The sequence below is a fragment of the Salmo salar genome, chromosome 23 (genome assembly GCF_965601325.2).
Source record: "Salmo salar chromosome 23, fSalSal1, whole genome shotgun sequence".
In the NCBI taxonomy this organism is placed as follows: Eukaryota; Metazoa; Chordata; class Actinopteri; order Salmoniformes; family Salmonidae; genus Salmo; species Salmo salar.
Window position 1 is genome coordinate 4,530,384 of NC_138313.1, and position 22,768 is coordinate 4,553,151.

Genomic DNA, 22,768 nt, shown 5'->3' on the forward strand with positions numbered 1-22,768 from the left:
GCCAGGTAGGCCAGTTGAGAACAAGTTCTCATTTACAACTGCAGACCTAATTTCTCATTTACATATGCAGACCGTACTTGCTACAAAGTTACAAGAAGCTAAACCAACAACCACACAAACCGAAATTGGATACATTGTAAACGCAGGTCCAACGAGGAAAAACTTCGCTAGCAAGCTAGCATTGATTTGTTTTTGCAGAGACATCTTTTTTTTGGAGCATCTGATGACCTAACGTGGTGAGTGATGAACATGAATTTCTCTGGTCCCTACTGTTGCAGTCATGACGCAAGTGGCGCTATCCTGTCAAATCCTCCCACGTTTCTAGTTTGACCAGCTATTTTCAGCAACTGATATTTTTTTATTTGGTTGTCATATTGGCAGGTTTGCTGGGAGACAAAATATTTAGATAGCTTCTAGCCTAGTTTTTGATATGCAGTGCGGTCTCCTAGTAATGAACAGTGTCGTCACTACCTGATGGGATGGCAAACTTTTCTAGCTATGCCAGGCAAATTCAGGCATCATCAGCTCATTGTTATGGATGTATCTAAATTAATGTCAATAGAAAACAACTACTTTGCTGTTATTCTGGCCCGAATGCCGTGACTGTTTTAGCCGTAGCTAGCTGGCTAGTTAGAAAGCAAGGGACAATAACTTTGCCAGCGAGCATACCAACGGAACATAAAGAACAAACATTTTGGTGTCCATAAATATCGAACTAATTGAATGAACGACTGGGTTGCATGTTTAGCAACCAAAAGATGAGAAAGTATGAATTTGTTTATATAAATGAAAAGATAAATATTTTTTTATTTATTTCTACCGGTAAATGTGTGCTTATAGTATTGTTTTATTTGGCAGCTGTGTTATAAGCGGGATAAACAGCTTAGACCAGGTATTCCCAAAAAGGGGACGCGCAATGCCGTCGGGGGTACGCCAAATAAAAATGTGATTCACATTTAAAAATATATATATAAAAGAAACGTCCCTTTTTCAGTATACTGTCTATAAAAATAATTCGTAAAAATCCAAATAACTTCACAGATCTTCATTGTAAAGGGTTTATTAAACACTGTTTCCCATGCTTGTTCAATGAAACATAAACAACTAATGAACATGCACGTGTGGAACGGTCGTTAAGACACTAACAGCTTACAGACGGTAGGCAATTAAGGTCACAGTTATGAAGACTTAGGACACTAAAGAGGCCTTTCTACTGACTCTGAAAAACACCAAAAGAAAGATGCCCAGGGTCCTTGCTCATCTGTGTGAATGTGCCTTAGGCATGCTGCAAGGAGGCAGGAGGACTGCAGATGTGGCCAGGGCAATAAATTGCAATGTACGTACTGTGAGACGCCTAAGACAGTGCTACAGGGAGACAGGACGGACAGCTGATCGTCCTCGTATTGGCAGACCACGTGTAACAACACCTGCACAGGATCAGTACATCCGAACATCACACCGGTAGATACAGGATGGCAGCAAAAACTGCCCGAGTTACACCAGGAACGCTCTATCAGTACTCAGACTGTGCCCAATAGGCTGAGAGAGGCTGGACTGAGGGCTTGTAGGCCTGTTGCAAGGCAGGTCCTCACCAGACATCACCGGCAACAACGTTGCCTATGGGCACAAACCCACCGTCGCTGGACCAGACAGGACTGGCAAAAAAAATTCTTCACTGAAGAGTAACGGTTTTGTCTCACCAAGGGTGATGGTAGGATTCACGTTTATCGTCGAAGGAATGAGCGTTACACCGAGGCCTGTACTCTGGAGAGGGATCGATTTGGAGGTGGAGGGTCCGTCATGGTCTGGGGTGGTGTGTCACAGCATCATCAGACTGAGCTTGTTGTCATTGCAGGCAATCTCAATGCTGTGCATTACAGGGAAGACATCCTCCTCCCTTATGTGGTACCCTTCCTGCAGGCTCATCCTGACATGACCCTCCAGTAAGACAATGCCACCAGCCATACAGCTCGTTCTGTGCGTGATTTCCTGCAAGATAGGAATGTCAGTGTTCTGCAATGGCCAGCGAAGAGCCCGGATCTCAATCCCATGGAGCACATCTGGGACCTGCTGGATCGGAGGGTGAGGGCTAGGGCCATTCCCCCCAGAAATGTCCGGGAACTTGAAGGGGCCTTGGTGGAAGAGTGGGGTAACATCTCACAGCAAGAACAGGCAAATCTGGTGCAGTCCAAGAGGAGGAGATGCACTGCAGTACTTAATGCAGCTGGTGGCCACACTAGATACTGACTGTTACTTTTGATTTTAACCCCCCCCCCCCCCCCCCCCCCCCCTTTGTTCAGGGACACATTATTCCATTTCTGTTAGTCACATGTCTGTGGAACTTATTCAGTTATGTCTCAGTTGTTGAATCTTATGTTCATACAAATATTTACAAATGTTAAGTTTGATGAAAATAAACGCAGTTGACAGTGAGAGGACGTTTCTTTTTTTGCTGAGTTTATATACACTACTGTTCAAAAGTTTGATGTCACTCAGAAGTTTCCTTGTTTTCTAAAGAAAAGCTAATTTTTTGTCCATTAAAATAACATCAAATTGATCAGAAATACAGTGTAGACTTTGTTAATGGGTGCGTTCTCAGCTCTCTCCTGTACTCCCTGTTCACCCATGACTGCGTGGCCATGCACGTCTCCAACTCAATCATCAAGTTTGCAGATGACACTACAGTGGTAGGCTTGATTACCAACAACGACGAGACGGCCTACAGGGAGGAAGTGAGGGCCCTCGGAGTGTGGTGTCAGGAAAATAAACTCACACTCAACATCAAGAAAACAAAGGAGATGATCGTGGACTTCAGGAAACAGCAGAGGGAGCACCCCCCTATCCACATCGACGGGACAGTAGTGGAGAAGGTGGAAAGTTTTAAGTTCCTCGGCGTACACATCACGGACAAACTGAAATGGTCCACCCACACAGACAGCGTGGTGAAGATGGCGACACTACTGTTCAAAAGTTTGGGGTCACTCAGAAGTTTCCTTGTTTTCTAAAGAAAAGCTAAATTTTTGTCCATTAAAATAACATCAAATTGATCAGAAATACAGTGTAGACTTTGTTAATGGGTGCGTTCTCAGCTCTCTCCTGTACTCCCTGTTCACCCATGACTGCATGGCCATGCACGTCTCCAACTCAATCATCAAGTTTGCAGACGACACTACAGTGGTAGGCTTGATTACCAACAACGACGAGACGGCCTACAGGGAGGAAGTGAGGGCCCTCGGAGTGTGGTGTCAGGAAAATAAACTCACACTCAACATCAAGAAAACAAAGGAGATGATCGTGGACTTCAGGAAACAGCAGAGGGAGCACCCCCCTATCCACATCGACGGGACAGTAGTGGAGAAGGTGGAAAGTTTTAAGTTCCTCGGCGTACACATCACGGACAAACTGAAATGGTCCACCCACACAGACAGAGTGGTGAAGATGGCGCAACAGCGCCTCTTCAATATCAGGAGGCTGAAGAAATGTGGCTTGTCACCAAAAACACTCACCAACTTTTACAGATGCACAATCAAGAGCATCCTGTCGGGCTGTATCACCGCCTGGTAAGGCAACTGCTCCGCCCACAACCGTAAGGCTCTCTAGAGGCTAGTGAGGTCTGCACAACGCATCACCTTGTGCAAACTACCTGCTCTCCAGGACACCTACACCACCCGATGTCACAGGAAGGCCAAAAAGATCATCAAGGACAACAACCACCCGAGCCACTGCCTGTTCACCCCGCTATCATCCAGAAGGCGAGGTCAGTACAGGTGCATCAAAGCTGGGACAGAGAGACTGAAAAACAGCTTCTATCTCAAGGCCATCAGACTATTAAACAGCCATTACTAACATTGAATGGCTGCTGCCAACATACTGACTCAATCTCTAGCCACTTTAATAATTAAAAATTGATGTAATAAATGTATCACTAGCCACTTTAAATGATGCCACTTTATATAATGTTTACATACCCTACACTACTCATCTCATATGTATATACAGTACTCTATACCATCTACTGCATCTTGCCTATGCCGTTTGGCCATCGCTCATCCATATATATTTTTATATATTCATTCCTTTACACTTGTGTGTATAAGGTAGTTGTTGTGAAATTGTTAGATTACTTGTTAGATATTACTGCATGGTCGGAACTAGAAGCACAAGCATTTCGCTACACTCGCATTAACATCTGCTAACCGTGTGTATGTGACAAATAACATTTGATTTGATTTGAAATGACTATTGTAGCTGGAAACAGCAGATTTTTTTTATGGAATGTCTACATAGGCTTACAGAAGCCCATTATCAGCAGCCATCACTCCTGTGTTCCAATGGCACGTTGTGTTAGCTAATCAAAGTTTATCATTTTACAAGGCTAATTGATCATTAGAAAACATTTATGCATTTATGTTAACACAGCTGAAAACTGCTGTTCTCATTAAAGAAGCAATAAAACTGGCCTTCTTTAGACTAGTTGAGTATCTGGAGCATCAGCATTTATGGGTTCGATTACAGGCACAAAATGTCCAGAAACAAAGTCCTTTCTTCTGAAACTCGTCAGTCTATTCTTGTTCTGAGAAATGACGGCTATTCCATGCGAGATATTCCAAAGAAACTCCAAAGAAACTGAAGATGTCGTACAACAGCGCAAACTGGCTCTAACTGAATAGAAAGCGGAGTTGGAGGCCCCGGTGCACAACTGAGCAAGAGGACAAGTACATTAGAGCGCCGAGCCTGAGAAACAGACACCTCACAAGTCCTCAACTGGCAGCTTCATTAAATAGTACCCGCAAAACAGTTCCTCTGTCCAGTTTCTGTGTTCTTTTGCCCTTCTTAATCTTTTATTTTTATTGGCCAGTCTGAGATATGGCTTTTTCTTTGCAACTCTGCCTAGAAGGCCAGAATCCCTTAGTCCCCTCTTCACTGTTGACATTGAGACTGTTGTTTTGCGGGTACTATTTAATGAAGTTGCCAGTTGAGGACTTGTGAGGTGTCTGTTTCTCAAACTAGACACTCTAATGTACTTGTCCTCTTGCTCAGTTGTGCACCAGGGCCTCCCACTCCTCTTTCTATTCTGGTTAGAGACAGTTTATGCTGTTCGGTGAAGGGAGTAGTAAAAAAAAAAAATTCTTCACATTTTCAAATAGTCCATTTATATTTTACATTTTTCCAAAACTACATTTGTGTAAGGTTTTTTTCATTGCCAAAAATAAAATTCAACGATCTAGTGTTCAGCAAAATAACAACACAATGTCAAATACAGGTAGCCTAGTCAAATAATGAACGTCCATTCACATTAACCGTTACTCTCTCGCGGGAATTCCACTAACGGAGCTGCTGCTCATGTTGGTATCTGTACTGATGGCGCAAAAGCCATGACAGGGAGACTGTCTGGGGGATGTTTTTTCTCGCCTGAATCTAGGATTACAGGGACTCTCCGCAACTATATTCAATGTGCGGGACAAAGTTGAGGCTATGATTAAGAAGTTGGAGGTTTTTTGTATGTTAAGGGGTTTGTGTTGGTGATTAGACTCCCAATTGAAGGCAGGTGTGTTGAGTTGCCTTTGATTGGGAGTCTTATATAGTGGTGTGTGCTTTTCTTTGGGGTTGTGGGTAGTTGGTTGTGATCACTGCTTGTTTAGCCTGTCACACTGTTGCCGTCGTGAGTATTGTTTTTGTTGGTTTTCATGTGGAGGCTTTACTTGTTTCTCATCAATAAATATGAGTATCCACATTCCCGCTGCGCCTTGGTCCATTCCTAACGACGGTCATTACAGAACTACCTACCACCAAAGGACCAAGCAGCGGACGGACGAGGAGGAAGGATGGACCTGGGAGGACAAGTTAAGGGAGCTAAGGGAACCCGAGAGGCAGCCCCAATAAATTTTTTTGGGGGGGGCACAAGGGCTGTTTGACGAGGCAAGGATGGAGCCCCAGGCCAGCTCCCCGCAGTAGCCCTGAGGTGCGTGTCTCCAGGCTGGTACATCCAGTACCAGCCCCACGCATCAGGCGTCTAGTGCGTCAGCCCAGCCTCGCCAGTCAACAGTCACCAGAGCTGCCCGCCAGTCAAGAGTCGCCAGAGCTGCCCGCCAGTCAAGAGTCGCCAGAGCTGCCCGCCAGTCAAGAGTCGCCAGAGCCGCCCGCCAGTCAAGAGTCGCCAGAGCCGCCCGCCAGTCAAGAGTCGCCAGAGCCGCCCGCCAGTCAAGAGTCGCCAGAGCCGCCCGCCAGTCAGGAGTCGCCAGAGCCGCCCGCCAGTCAGGAGTCGCCAGAGCCGCCCGCCAGTCAGGAGCCGCCAGAGCCGCCCGCCAGTCAGGAGCCGCCAGAGCGGCCCGACTGCCCGGAGCCGCCAGAGCGGCCCGACTGCCCGGAGCCGCCCGGCCCGACGCCCGACGCCGGCCGCCCGACTGCCCGGAGCCGCCCGACGCCCGAGCCGCCGGGGGCCCGACTGCCCGGAGCCGCCCGAGGGGCCCGACTGTCCTCCGGCCCAGCCCGAGTGGCCCTCCTGTCCTCCGGCCCAGCCCGAGTGGCCCTCCTGTCCTCCGGCCCAGCCCGAGTGGCCCTCCTGTCCTCCGGCCCAGCCCGAGGGGTCCTCCTGTCCTCCGGCCCAGCCCGAGGGGCCCTCCTGTCCTCCGGCCCAGCCCGAGTGGCCCTCCTGTCCTCCGGCCCAGCCCGAGTGGCCCTCCTGTCCTCCGGCCCAGCCCGAGTGGCCCTCCTGTCCTCCGGCCCAGCCCGAGTGGCCCATCTGCCCGGCGCAGCTAGCGGCGCCACCGAAGTGGGCGACGCCGAAGGTGGAGCGAGGTCCACGTCCTGCACCTGAGCCACCTCCAGGATAGGTGGGTTGGGGAGGGAGGGTGTAGCACAGTGCCGTCGTTGACGGCAGCCACCCTCCCTTCCCTCCCTTATTGTTTAGGGGTTATTGTTTAATGGGTTTTATTGGGGATTTTTTTTGTTGGTGTTTTCTGTTGGTAGGTGCATTCCGGGGTCTGCACCTTGAGGGGGGGGGTACTGTCACGTCCTGACCAGCAGATGGAGCTATTGTATTAGTTTTGGGGTCAGGACGTGGCAGTTTTGTGTGTGTGAATGTTTGTGTTGGTGATTGGGACTTCCAATTGAAGGCAGGTGTGTTGAGTTGCCTTTGATTGGAAGTCCTATATAGGTGTGTGTGTTTTTCTTTGGGGTTGTGGGTAGTTGTTTTTGCACTGCGTTTAATAGCCTGCAGAACTGTTGCTGTTGTCATCTTTATTGTTTTGTCAAGTGGATGCTTTACTCCTTTTTTGGTAATTAAAATATGAGTATCCATATTCCCGCTGCGTCTTGGTCCTCTTCTCTCCAGTACGACATTTTCTGTGACGAATACGACATTTTTTGTGACAGTACCCAAACAATTCGTGCTTCTACTTCTAAAAATTCCCATTCCCAGAAACAAGTCTCTCACTGTTGCTGCTTGCTATAGACCTCCCTCTGCCCCCAGCTGTGCCCTCGATACCATATGTGAATTGATTGCCCCCCATCGATCTTCTGAGCTCGTGCTACTAGGTGACCTAAACTGGGACATGTTTAACACCCCGGCCATCCTACAATCTAAGCTTGATGCCCTCAATCTCACACAAATTATCAATGAACCTACCAGGTACAACCCCAAATCCGTAAACACGGACACCCTCATAGATGTCATCCTAACTAACTCGCCCTCCAAATACACCTCTGCTGTTTTCAATAAAGATCTCAGCGATCACTGCCTCATTGCCTGCATCTGTAATGGGTCTGCGACCAAACGACCACCCCTCATCACTGTCAACCGCTCCCTAAAACACTTCTGCGAGCAGGCCTTTCTAATCGACCTGGCCGGGGTATCCTGGAATGACATTGACCTCATCCCGTCAGTAGATGATGCCTGGCTATTCTTTAAAAGTGCCTTCCTCACCATCTTAAATAAGCATGCCCCATTCAAAAAATGTAGTCCTAGGAATAGATATAGTCCTTGGTTCACTCCAGACCTGTCTGCCCTTGACCAGCACAAAAATATCCTGTGGCGTTCTGCATTAGCATCAAATAGCCCCCGTGATATGCAACTTTTCAGGGAAGTTAGGAACAAATATACACAGGCAGTTAGGAAAGCTAAGGCTAGCTTTTTCAAACAGAAATTTGCATCCTGTAGTACTAACTCAAAAAAGTTCTGGGACACTGTAAAGTCCATGGAGAATAAGAGCACCTCCTCCCAGCTGCCCACTGCTCTGAGGCTAGGGAAACACTGTTTTCACTGATAAATCCACTATAATTGAGAATTTCAATAAGCATTTCTCTACGGCTGGCCATGCTTTCCACCTGGCTACCCCTACCCCGGTCAACTGCCCGGCACCCTCCACAGCAACCCGCCAAAGCCCCCAGCATTTCTCCTTCACCCAAATCCAGATAGCTGATGTTCTGAAAGAGCTGCAAAATCTGGACCTCTACAAATCATCCGGGCTAGACAATCTGGACCCTCTCTTTCTAAAATTATCTGCCGAAATTGTTGCAACCCCTATTACTAGCCTGTTCAAACTCTCTTTCGTATCGTCTGAGATTCCCAAAGATTGGAAAGCTGCCGCGGTCATCCCCCTCTTCAAAGGGGGTGACACTCTAGACCCAAACTGCTACAGACCTATATCTATCCTACCCTGTCTTTCTAAGGTCTTCGAAAGCCAAGTTAACAAACAGATTACTGGCTAGGCCACTCCAGGACCTTAATGTGCTTCTTTTTGAGCCATTCCTTTGTTGCCTTGGCTGTGTGTTTTGGGTCATTGTCATGCTGGAATACCCATCCACAACCCATTTTCAATGCCCTGGCTGAGGGAAGGAGGTTCTCACCCAAGATTTGACGGTACATGGCCCCGTCTATCGTCCCTTTGATGCAGTGAAGTTGTCCTGTCCCCTTAGCAGAAAAACACCGCCAAAGCATAATGTTTCCACCTCCATTTTTGACGGTGGGGATGGTGTTCTTGGGGTCATAGGCAGCATTCCTCTTCCTCCAAACACGGCGAGTTGAGTTGATGCCGAAGAGCTCCATTTTGGTCTCATCGGACCACAACACTTTCACCCAGTTGTCCTCTGAATCATTCAGATGTTCATTGGCAAACTTCAGATGGGCATGTATATGTGCTTTCTTGAGCAGGGGGACCTTGCGGGTGCTGCAGGATTTCAGTCCTTCACGGCGTAGTGTGTTACCAATTGTTTTCTTGGTGACTATGGTCCCAGCTGCCTTGAGATCATTGACAAGATCCTCCTGTGTAGTTCTGGGCTGATTCCTCACCGTTCTCATGATCATTGCAACTCCACGAGGTGAGATCTTGCATGGAGCCCCAGGCCGAGGGAGGTTGACAGTTCTTTTGTGTTTCTTCCATTTGCAAATAATCGCACCGACTGTTGTCACCTTCTCACCAAGCTACTTGGCGATGGTCTTGTAGCCCATTCCAGCCTTGTGTAGGTCTTGTCCCTGACATCCTTGGAGAGCTCTTTGGTCTTGGTCATGGTGGAGAGTTTGGAATCTGATTGATTGATTGCTTCTGTGGACAGGTGTCTTTTATACAGGTGACAAACTGAGATTATGAGCACTCCCTTTAAGAGTGTGCTCCTAATCTCAGCTCGTTACCTGTATAAAAGACACCTGGGAGCCAGAAATCTTTCTGATTGAGAGGGGGTCAAATACTTATTTCCCTCATTAAAATGCAAATCAATTTATAACATTTTTGACATGCATTTTTCTGGATTTTTTTTTAATTCTGTCTCTCACTGTTCAAATAAACCTACCATTAAAATTATAGACTGATCATTTCTTTGTCAGTGGGCAAACGTACAAAATCAGCAGGGGATCAAATACTTTTTTCCCTCACTGTACGCTCTCGTTGGTTGGCCCTCGCTTTATAGTTGTTGCCAAACCCACTGGCTACAGGTTATCTACAAGTCTCTGCTAGGTAAAGCCCCGCCTTATCTCAGCTCACTGGTCACCATAGCAGCACCCACTCGTAGCACGCGCTCCAGCAGGTATATCTCAATGGTCACCCCCAAAGCCAATTCCTCCTTTGGTCGTCTTTCCTTCCAGTTCTCTGCTGCCAATGACTGAAACGAACTGCAAAAATCTCTGAAGCTGGAGACTCATATCTCCCTCACTAGCTTTAAGCACCAGTTGTCAGAGCAGCTCACAGATCACTGCACCTGTACATAGCCCATCTGTAAGCAGCCCATCTGTAAACAGCCTATCTATCTACCTACCTCATCCCCATACTGTATTTATTTATTTATCTTGCTCCTTTGCACCCCAGTATCCCTACTTGCACATTCATCTTCTGCACATCTACCATTCCAGTATTTAATTGCTATATTGTAGTTACTTTGCCACCATGGCCTTTTTATTGCCTTAACTCCCTTATCTTACCTCATTTGCACTCACTGTATATAGACTTTTTGTTTTCTTTTGTTCTACTGTATTATTGACTGTATGTTTTGTTTATTCCATGTGTAACTCTATGTTGTTGTATGTGTCGAATTGCTATGCTTTATCTTGGCCAGGTCGCAGTTGCAAATGAGAATTTGTTCTCAACTAGCCTACCTGGTTAAATAAAGGTGAAATAAAATAAAATAAACAGGTCTTTCTATTATTGTATGATTGTTTGATTGTGATTATTGTACGATTCCCCTCAGTCAAACCCATAAGGGACTCCATGCTCCTTGCACTCGCTACTGAAGGCTCAGGCTTGGGCTTTTATTATAGCCCAGGGTTGGGGGCCAATTCCATTTCCATTTAAAATCAAAATTTTAGTTTTTTTTTCTAATACTTGAGTTAGAATTTCTATTCCTTTCCTGAATTGATTTAAAAGAAATGTCAGTGACCCAATAACTCTGTGAGGAAAGTATCATAACAAGATAGAGTAACAAACTCATTCAGCAGGCAGGACTCATTAAGCAGGCAGACTATACAGAAGTACAGTAGGGTGGGTGCGAAACAACACTGTGTGTTTTATCTCTGTCTATTTTTAGAGACGGGTACACGCCTTAATATTACCCCGAACCACAGAAAAGAGGAACAAATGCCAAGGTTATGTGTGAAATGCTACCTGTGTTTAACTCTGTGGTTTATTAAACACACACACACACACACTATGTCATTATTGTGTAGAGACAGTACAAGACTAGTTTCATTAATTATCATTTGGTTTTCTTGCATGAGTGCATCCATGAGCAGTGAATCTACGCCCTGTCACGCCCTGACCAGGTGAACTCGGGTATTTTGGGTCAGGGTGTGTCATGTTGGGTATTTTTCCTTGGTTTTCTTTCTATGTTTGTGTTATAGCCTTGTGTTAGCTCTATGTGGGTGATTTCTATGTTAGGTTCTGTCGATTCCCAATCAGAGACAGCTGTAGCTAGTTGTCTCTGATTGGGATCACATTTAAGTTCCTTTTTCCCCCACGCTGTTTGTGGGGTGTTGTCTCTGATTTTGAGCAGCTAACGTATCGGCATTTTCTTGATTTTGTGTACGTGTTTATTTCAGTGTAAAAGAATAAACATGTGTTCGCTCCCAGCTGCGTTTTGGTCCGCTTCCTCGTCACCCGACGACGATCGTTACACGCCCATAGAATCCCCACTACATCAACAACAACCCAACATCTCAAACCTGTGGCCCTCAGTCAGTGGATTGGATTTTGTCCTCTGTTTTATCGCCTTACAACAGGCAACCCCTGGTACACAGCCTCAAATCCCCTATAATATGTTAGTCAGCTAATTAAAGAATGAAACGCTGTATTCCTGTGGGAGAAAAGCATGCAAACCTAACACTGTTTTCACTAATTACAGTTGTGGCTCGTTAGCGAGTCCAGCTAACATGTGTTATGTCAGATTAGGGCTGGTTGGGGTTAATCCAGGATCACTAGACTACATAACACTTTATCATGTTCTTTCCATTCTAACGCATTCCTGCATCGCTCATTACAACATGCGTGTAGTAGGCCTATTGTACAGTCCCTAGCTAGTAAACACATAACATGGTTACTCTTAAGACCCAGTGACCTATATATTGGGTTTGGGTTATTATCAAATCAAATTTTACACAAGGTAAAACATAATTAAAGAGCAGCAGTAACATAACAGTAGCGAGGCTATATACAGGGGGTACTATGTAATATGTATATATATATATGTAGGTAGAGTTAAAGTGACCATGCATAGATAATAAACAGAGAGTAGCAGCAGCGTAAAAGAGGGGGTGGGGGGGAGACAATGCAAATAGTCTGGGTAGCCATTTAATTAGCTGTTCAGGAGTCTTATGGCTTGGGGGTAGAAGCTGTTAAGAAGCCTAGACTTGATGCTCCGGTACCGCTTGACGTGCTGTAGCAGAGAGAACAGTCTATGACTAGGGTGGCTGGGGTCTTTGATAATTTTTAGGGCTTTCCTCTGACACCTCCTGGTATAGGGGTCCTGGATGTCAGGAAGCTTGGACCCAGTGATGTACTGGGCCGTACACATTACTCTCTGTAGTGCCTTGCGGTCGGAGGCCAAGCAGTTGCAATACCAGGCAGTGATGCAACCTTCAGGATGCTCTCGATGGTGCAGCTGTAGAACTTTTTACAGATCTGAGGACCCATGCCAAATCTTTTTAGTTTCCTGAGGGGGAAAAGGCTTTGTCGAGCCCTCTTCACGACTCTCTTGGTGTGTTTGGACCATGATAGTTTGTTGGTGGTGTGGACACGAAGGAACTTGAAGCTCTCAACCTGCTCCGCTACAGCCCTGTCAATGAGAATGGGGGCGTGCTTGGTCGTCCTTTTCCTGTAGTCCACAATCATCTCCTTTGTCTTGATCACGTTGAGGGGAAGGTTGTTATCCTGGCACCAGATGGCCGGGACTCTGACCTCCCTATAGGCTGTCTCGTCGTTGTCGGTGATCAGGCCTACCACTGTTGTGTTGTCTGCAGACTTAATGATGGTGTTGTAGTCGTGCCTGGCCATGCAGTCATTGGTGAGCAGGGAGTACAGGAGGCGACTGAGCACGCACCCCTGAGGGGCCCCTGTGTTGAGGATCAGCGTGACCAATATGTTGTTACCTACCCTTACCACCTAGGGGCAGCCTGTCAGGAAGTCCGGGGTCCAGTTGCAGAGGGAGGTGTTTAGTTCCCGGGTCCTTAGCTTAGTGATGAGCTTTGAGGGCACTATGGTGTTGAATGCTGAGCTGTAGTCAATGAGTAGCATTCTCACGTACAGTTGAAGTCGGAAGTTTACATGCACTTAGGTTGGAGTCATTAAAACACGTTTTTCAACCACTCCATACATTTCTTGTTAACAAACTATAGTTTTGGCAAGTCAATTAGGACATCTACTTTGTGCATGACACAAGTAATTTTTCCAACAATTGTTTACAGACTTATTGTTTCACTTATAGTTCACTGTATCACAATTCCAGTGGGTCAGAAGTTTACATACACTGTGGCTTTAAACAGCTTGGAAAATTCCAGAAAATTATGTCATGGCTTTAGGAGCTTCTGATAGGGTAATTGACATCATTTGAGACAATTGGAGGTGTACCTGTGGATGTATTTCAAGGCCTACCTTCAAACTCAATGACTCTTTGCTTGACATCATGGAAAAATCAAAAGATATCAGCCAAGACCTCATCCTTGGGAGCAATTTCCAAACACCTGATGGTGCCATGTTCATCTGTACAAACAATAGTACACAAGTATAAACACCATTGGACCACGCAGACGTCATACCGTTCAGGAAGGAGACGCGTTCTGTCTCCTTGAGATAAACGTACTTTGGTGTGAAAAGTGCAAATCAATCCCAGAACAACAGCAAAGGACCTTGTGAAGATGCTGGAGGAAGCAGGTACAAAAGTATCTATATCCACAGTAAAACGAGTCCTATATCGACATAACCTGAAAGGCCGCTCAGCAAGGAAGAAGCCACTGCTCTAAAACCGTCATAAAAAACCCAGACTACGGTCTGCAACTGCACATGGGGACAAAGATCGTACTTTTTGAAGAAATGTCCTCTGGTCTGATGAAACAAAATTAGAACTGTTTGGCCATAATGACCATCGTTATGTTTGGAGGAAAAAGGGGGAGGCTTGCAAACCGAAGAACTCCATCCCAACCCGTGAAGCACGGGGGTGGCAGCATCATGTTGAGGGGGTGCTTTGATGCAGGAGGGGCTGGTGCACTTCACAAAATAGATATAATTATAATTTTCCATAATTGGTACAATCCCCAAGCCTTTACCTCCTTAATCACATGCCAAATATTATGCTTGACTCAGACAAGACAAGGTTGCTGATAACTATTTCATACTTTGCAAATAAATTATTTTTGTGTTGTAAAAATGAAAACCCATCCGCTTTTCAATTGTGGTTAAAACAAGTTCACAATGGACTGGCAGAATCGCGGTCCCACATTCTTGAAAGTATGGTCTTCTTTACTGTCCTTTATTGGAAAAACTTTTAAAAGGTACTCTTGTTTCATAGAAAGAGAGGGAAAGGGAAAGAAATGACAAAATAACAATAATTGTACTAGTTGATCCTAAAAGCTCTGAAAATGTAACCGTCTTCTGATATTGTATCTGCTGCTATCTGTCTCCAATTTATAATGCCAACTGTACATTAACTGCATTTCCTGCTGATAATTGTACCTGCTGCTATTTGGTATTTGATTTGGTTTTATTATTTATATGTAATGTACTTTATCTTGTTATCTTTATATTATTATTATATATATATATATATATATATATATATATATATATTTTGTCTTTATAATTGTATGACATTTAAAAAAATGCAAATAAAGATTGTCTGAAGCCTGCATTTCCCAATCATAATTTAGGTCACCCAAGAATGAGGTTGTAACTGAGTAAAATGACTGATCTTCCAGATAGACTGTTTCTGTGTTACTGTAGGTCTGTGAGGATGGGTTAGTATAGTCTTGTCTCTTCTGTTGATATTTTACATTTACATTTTAGTAATTTAGCAGACGCTCTTATCCAGAACGACTTAGTGCATTCATTTTAAAATAGCTAGTTGAGACCACCACATATCAGTCGTAGCAAGTACATTTTCCCTCAAAGTAGTTATCAGCAAAGTCAGTGCTAATAGGAGAGAATTGATGGCTCAGGTAGACCACACCTGCCAATAAACTCAATGTCACAACCTGATAACGCACAACATCTGCCATGGGTCTGATTTGGAGGAATGGTTTTTGGTTTAAAATGTCTGTCTAGGGTTAGAACTATCTGCTTTTACAAAATAAAACCCAAGTCTTATTTGACACACTAACAAATACTCTTGTCATACCTTCATATATACTGATCATACAGTGCATTCGGAAGAACTCAGACCCCTTGACTTTTTCCACATTTAGTTTTTTTCCCTCTCATTAATCTAAACATAATACCCCATAATGACAAAGCAAAATCAGGTTTCTATACATTTTTACAAATTTATAAAATATTAAAAACTGAAATATCATATTTACTTAAGTATTCAGACTCTTTACTCAGTACTTTGTTGAAGCAGCTTTGGCAGCGATTACAGCCTCGAGTATTCTTGGGTATGACGCTGTAGGCTTGGCACACCTCTATTTGGGGAGATTCTCCCATTCTTCTCTGCAGATCCTCTCAAGCTGGGTTGGATGGGGAGCGTCGCTTACAGCTATTTTCAGGTCTCTCCAGAGATGTTAGATCGCATTCAAGTCGGAGCGCTGGCTGGGCCACTCAAGGACATTCAGAGACTTGTACCGAAGCCCCTCCTGCATTGTCTTGGCTGTGTGCTTAGGGTCATTGTCCTATTGGAAGGTGAACCTTCGCCCCAGTCTGAGGTCCTGAGCGCTCTAGAGCAGGTTTTCATCAAGGATCTCTCTGTACTTTGCTCCGTTCATCTTTCCCTCAATCCTGACTAGTCCCCCAGTCCCTGCCACTGAAAAACATCCCCACAGCATGATGCTGCCACCACCATGCTTCAGCGTAGGGATGGTGCCAGGTGTCTTCCAGACGTGATGCTTGGCATTCTGGCCAAAGAGTTCAATCTTGGTTTTATCAGACCAGGGAATCTTGTTTCTCATGGTCTGAGAGTCCTTTAGGTACCTTTTGGCAAACTCTAAGCAGGTTGTTATGTGCCTTTTTCTGAGGAGTGGCTTCTGTCTGGCCGATCTACCATAAAGGCCTGATTGGTCGAGTGCTGCAGAGATGGTTGTCATTCTGGAAGGGGAATCTCCACAGAGGAACTCTGGAACTGAGTCAAAGTTACCATCGGGTTCTTGGTCACCTCCCTGACCAAGGCACTTCTCCCCCGATTGCTCAGTTTGGCCGGGCGACCAGCTCAAGGAAGAGTGTTGGTGGTTTCAAACTTCTTCAATCTAAGAATGATGGAGGCCACTTTGCTCTTGGGGATGTGCAGAAATGTTTTGATACCCTTACCCATATCTGTGCCTCTACACAATCCTGTGTCCGAGCTCTACGGACAATTCCTTCATCCTCATGGCTTGGTTTTTGCTCTGACATGCACTGTCAACTGTGGGACCTTATATATAGACAGGTTTGTGCCTTTCCAAATCATGTCCAATCAATTGAATTTACCACAGGTGGACTCCAATCAAGTTGTAGAAACATCTCAAGGATGATCAATGAAAACAGGATGCACCTGAGCTCAATTTCAAGTCTCATATGAACGGGTCTGAATACTTTTGTAGATAAGGTATTTCTGTTTTTTATTTGTAATACATTTGCAAACATTTCTAAAAACTTGTTTTCACATTGTCATTATGGGGTATTGTGTGTACATTGATGCAGATTTTTTTTTATTTGATCCATTTTAGAATAAGCTGTAACGTAACAAAATGTGGTAAAAGTCAAGGGGTTTGAATACTTTTCAAATGCACTGTACATTCTTTGTGATGGTCAGTTGACTTGTTGGTTAACGTTGCCAGGTTGTTTGCTGCCCCTGCTGTAGGGGAGTAGGCTCATAAGGAAGGGTGGATGTTGAGTGCAATGTAATCCAGAACATTTTTGTGCAGATATTTCACAAAACATGGAAAGAGACTCTTTTGTCTCTGAAGTAGCAGGTTTTGAATGCAGTCTGGGGCCCAGCTGCCCAGCCCAACTACCACTGCCTCTCAGATTGGGGTGGGTGTGGAAAATAGACACACATACTCTCTATCACTATGTGTATGTGTCTGTCTTTCTTACTCGCGCCCTCTCTTTCTGTCCCTCCCCCCTCTCTCTTTCTTTCTTGCCCTCCCTCTCTCTCGCTCTCTCATCACCCCTCCCCTCTCATTTCCTGAGGGATTTGTCACCGTTTTTCTGGCTGAATCACTTGCAGGCCCTGAGGGATTGGTTAGGGCTCAAGACACTCACCTCTCACTCTTCCTGTGGCAACCCCTCCACTCAGCCCCTCGCCGTAAAACGGAACTGGTGGCATGATCAGCCTCAGTGTGACTGACAGGAGGTGGAGGGTTCAGCTAAAACCCTACACACTAGGTAAACCATTCAGTTTCCTTCCTTGATTACAGCTGTGAACAGACCCCAGACCTTCATCTCTCTCTCTCTCTCTCTCTCTCTCTCTCGCTCTCTCCATTCTTACTCTCCATTCCTCTCTCCCTGGTGATACCGCTCCACTCCTCTCTGGTGCTCCACACCTCTACTTCTCTCTCTCCATTCCTCCTCATCCTGTGTGGTAGGGCCGATGTGCTCCATGGGTTTTGCGCGGTCGCTGGGCTTTGCCCTTCTGCCCCTGGCTGTGTGCTGTATCATGGCCAACATCCTGCTGTTCTTCCCTGGAGGAGAGATCCAATATGTCCAACAGGAGAGACTGTCCAGGCTGATCTGGTTCATGATGGGAATCGGAGGGGGAGGTGTGTTGGTGAGTAGCTATATGTCACTCTATTGTTACTACACAGGCTACAGTAGTATTATTGAGTTGATGGTTTATGGGTCAGATTTACATGCTGTTCAGGGAATGAATGGTAGATTAAAATATAAATATAAAGAGAACTTTCAGGGTCAAAACAGTTGGTCTTGTAACAGTTAGTGTTGTGTATATATGTTATTTTTGTCTTGTATTTCCTTTCTGATAATAACAGCTGGTAATCTGACACAGGTGCAAACAGTGACAATGAATTTATCTTGTGCTGTTTTTGGAAGAGGGCAGTTTGAGTGTGTGGCTAATCTGTATCCTGTATGTGTGTGTGTGTGTGTTTACCTTTCTGACAATGGTGACTTGCCTCATGGCTGTTTTCCTTACTGTGGAGATAATATAGGAGACAAAGGAAAACACTTGTCAGCTCTTCCTCCGACATGCTACCCCAGGAGTTTTATTTTCTTATTTTGGAGTATTCTTCCAGAAACATATTGTAGGAATTAGCCACCATTTTATGAAACTGCTCTATGGACCATATTTTTGCAATTAGGGATGGTTGTACAGTACAGTGCTACAACCACAGAGCTCTTGATTGATTGAATTGATGAGATAATTAAATGTTGCAGGCTGCTCCAGCCAGAGACAACATCGCATACACAAAAAAATTATTGAAGATAAAAACACGATAAAGCCTGCAGGCTTATTTACATTGTGGTCCACATTTCGCAGTGAGATACTGGGCAAGACTGACACTTTAGATGCACTCAATGTAATTAAAATCAACACAGAGCAGTCTTGAGGATATTGTTTTATATAGATGGTATACACTGAAATATCATACTGTGACAGACCCTGAGATCTCCCCATTGTGTGTCTCTGTAGATGTTCCTGCCTGCTGGAGTGTTCATCAGCCTGGGGAGTTGTACAGGCTGCTGTTGGAATGAAAGCTTCATGGTGAGGGACTGATGCTTTGGTTACTTATTGTGATTTCAGCCAGTGATTCTATTACTGTGCAAAAAGCGAAGGTGACAGGTCAGCCTTGATGTGTTCTTCAGCTCAGGTTTTTGTTGTTTTTTTGTAAACCGTCAAAGTAGGTTAGTGGATGTTATTTGGTTTGTTACACAAGGCTTTGATCCTATTAATAAAAGTACAGACGGTACAAAGGACTATTCTAACACTGTGAGGGACTATGCTAAGCTAATGCTATTAGGCTCATGAAATGTAGGCTATGCCTAGCTAATCAGACAAAGGGGCCATTGTAACACTATTAGGGGGTACACTATGTGAAGGATATGTGAAGGAGGCTTCACCATCAGGGAGTACAAAGCGTCTGGGCCAGGGAGAGGAGCTGAACCTTATCTGTGTATAAACTGGTTTGTAACAGTTATAAGCCAACATTTTTCCTCACACAACCACACACTACTCCCAAGGGGATTGTTATGCAGTTGATCTGGGATGAACAGGCAGGCTTGAACCGCGGTGTGTGTGTGTGTGTGTGTGTGTGTGTGTGTGTGTGTGTGTGTGTGTGTGTGTGTGTGTGTGTGTGTGTGTGTGTGTGTGTGTGTGTGTGTGTGTGTGTGTGTGTGTGTGTGTGTGTGTGTGTGTGTGTGTGTGTTGTTTTTAAGGATAGAGAGTTTGTGTGTGTGTATATTTATATACTAATGTACCGTATGTGTATTATATAGATGTGTGGGTCGGTAATGGCAGCTCTAGTGGGTCTGGCCGGCTCGGGATACTGTTTCATCATCTCAGCCATGGCCATTTTGGAGGGACCTCAGTGCTTCACTGCTCTGGGATGGTCTTATCCCTTCGCCAATGAGGGAGGAAGGTTCGTTTCACCCTCTTCTCACAGGAAATGCTAATTGTTCTGGAAATATTCTAGCTATGTAGGTTTCTTTAAGGTGCCAAAATGCATTGGAAACAAATCCTCTGTGAGTGTGTGTGTCTGTGTTGTTCTGTTTTTGATTTGGAGTTAATTTTCTGTTGTGTGTCCATTTCCTATTGTGTGTGTGCGTTATGAAATAACATCCTGTCGAGTGAGTCACAGCTTCTTAACTCTATTTAATATCAAACTGCAATACAGGCTACAATATACACAACTTTAATTGAATTTCCCTTTTCCTGTGTCTGTCCACAGGTACCTTATGGAGAAGGACTCGTGGTCTAAGTGCCTGCAGCCTGTCAGTATTGTAGAGTGGAACGTGACCCTGATGTCCATCCTGCTGGGCCTCAGTGGGCTGGAGTTCATCATATGTGTCCTGCAGGTCATCAATGGGCTGGTGACAGCTGTCTGTAGACCCTGCTGCTACAAGCAGGACTACACCCTCAATGCCTAAACACACACATAGATGAGACACAGACACAGACATAAAATTTGACACACATGCACGCATGCATATAACATAAGATTGATGCGCAATACACATGATGACACATAAGACACATGCACACACATACGATACACGCCAGGAGCGTGTACAATGCCATCTGTTTAACATTGCTTTCCAAACACTCCTGGGGGCACATCTCAATAGTCCAACTTCCTCTCCTCGTATCCTACATAGTCCCTGAGCCAGTTTTTAATCAGAAAGTGTGATTAATAAGCGAATGCTGTCTCATCCCTGTATGTTGGAGAGATACCTGTCTGAATGTTCAGTTAATTTATAGTATTCATTTCAAAGCGCTGTATTAGAAATACACTGAATGAATGTGTGTATAATACAGACCGGAACTGCAGTATTTTTTATTTTTGATGTCTTAAGTCTACATTTTACTAAAGCACAAAAGTATATATTTTTTTGTATGAGAGTTTTGTCTTTTGTATTACTGTTTTCATTTTCTGAAAATTGTTGTCTCGCAGATGCTAAATTGTTAAGGCCATTTTATATATTTAGTGCATTTGTCATATATTTTAGTGTTTGTGCTGCCTTAAACAAATACTTATTTTCCATTTGAATTGTTCTGATTATAATTTTTTGTAAAGATGATACATTTGTCAACGCTGTATACTTTGATACTTATTTGAGTAAGGATAGACGGGTTGCGCAACTATGGGGCAAAACAAACAGGGTTGGCTTAGATTGTTGAAAACATATAAATTATATTTAGTCTCTAATGTTTATTGAAAACCTAAATATACCGAACAAAAATATAAACGCAACATGTAAAGTGTTGGTCCCATGTTTCATGAGCTGAAATAAAAGATCCCAGAAATTTTCCATATGCACAAAAAGCTTATTTATCTCAGATTTTGTGCACAAATTTGTTTTCATCCATGTTAATCAGCATTTCTCCTTTGCCAAGATAACCCATCCACCTGACACGTGTGGCACATCAAGAAGATAATTAAAAAGCATGATCATTACACAGGTGCACCTTGTGCTTGGGACAATAAAATGGCACTCTAAATTGTGCAGTTTTGTTACACAACACAATGCCAGAGATGTCTCAAGGTTTTAGGGAGCGTGCAATTGGCATGCTGACTGCAGAAATGTCCACCAGAGCTGTTGCCAGAGAACTGAATGTTAATTTCTCTACCATAAGCCACCTCTAACATCGTTTTAGAGAATTTGAAAGTAAGTCCAACCGGCCTCACAATCGCAGACCAGGTGTAATGAGGCCAGCCCAGGACCTCCACATCCGGCTTCTTCACCTGCGGGATTGTCTGAGACCAGCCACCTGGACAGCTGATGAAACTGTGGGTTTGGACAACTGAAACATTTCTGCACAAACTGTCAGAAACGTCTCAGCGAAGCTCTTCTGCTTGCTCGTCGTCCTCTCCAGGGTCTTGACCTGACTGCAGTTCGGTGTTGTAACCGACTTCAGTGGGCAAATGCTCACCTTCGATGGCCACTGGCACGTTTGAGAATTGCTCTTCACAGATGAATCCTGGTTTCAACTGTACAAGGCAGATGGCAAACTGCTTGTTTGGTGTTGAGTGGGCGAGTGGTTTGCTGATGTCAACGTTGTGAACAGTGTGCCTCATGGTCGCGGTGGGGTTATGGTATGGGCAGGCATAACATTGACAACGAACACAATTGTATTTTATCAATGGAAATTTGAATGCACAGAGATACCGTGACGAGATCCTGAGGCCCATTGTCATGCCATTTATCCACCGCCATCGCCTCATGTTTCAGCATGATAACCGTATGTCGCAAGGATCTGTACACAATTCCTGGAAGATGAAAATGTCCCAGTTCTTCCATACTCACCAGACATGTCAACCATTGAGCATGTTTAGCATGCTCTGGATCGATGTGTATAACACCGTGTTCCAGTTCCTGCCAATATCCAGCAACTTCGCACAGCCATTGAAGAGGTGTGGGATAACATTGGCCATTGGTGTCAGAAATAAAGCTTCCTTTGTGGATATGGTTAGACAAAGTAACAAAGGGTAGAATGATGTACACGGTGGTGTGTGTGTGTGTGTGTGTGTGTGTGTGTGTGTGTGTGTGTGTGTGTGTGTGTGTGTGTGTGTGTGTGTGTGTGTGTGTGTGTGTGTGTGTGTGTGTGTGTGTGTGTGTGTGTGTGTGTGTGTGTGTGTGTGTGTGTGTGTGTGTGTAGCAGCAAAATAGACAATGTAACTACATTACATTTGGGGTAAGTAGGTAATGACTTTATCCCCAGGTCAAAGGTCAGTGGATGTTTGTGTGTGGGGGTCTCACTTTGTGTTTGCATGAAAGTCAATGAGGTCACACTTCCTGTCTGTGATTGGCTGTGTGGACCCATCACCCCAGTATCTATAGGCTGTGTGTCTGTCCAAAAGTTTTCTGACTGTGCCAAAATGGGAGCTCTCCAGCGATCCTGTTCCTTCTACTGGGGTGTGCCACTACTGTGTCCTGTATCACACAGGAATATTTCATTGGAATTAAGGAGATCCAGAGATATTATGGTCCAG

General features: G+C 44.7%; 1 protein-coding gene across 1 annotated transcript; it reads left to right on the plus strand.

Annotated features, from left to right (window-relative positions):
* Positions 1-17,305: 17,305 nt before the first annotated feature.
* Positions 17,306-20,434, plus strand: LOC106583957 (transmembrane 4 L6 family member 1). Its single transcript, XM_014168670.3, has 5 exons — positions 17,306-17,489; positions 17,690-17,871; positions 18,751-18,822; positions 19,554-19,696; positions 20,006-20,434. Exons 1-5 carry the CDS (start codon positions 17,429-17,431, stop codon positions 20,202-20,204), a joined length of 657 nt encoding a protein of 218 aa, XP_014024145.1. The 5' UTR covers positions 17,306-17,428; the 3' UTR covers positions 20,205-20,434.
* Positions 20,435-22,768: the final 2,334 nt, after the last annotated feature.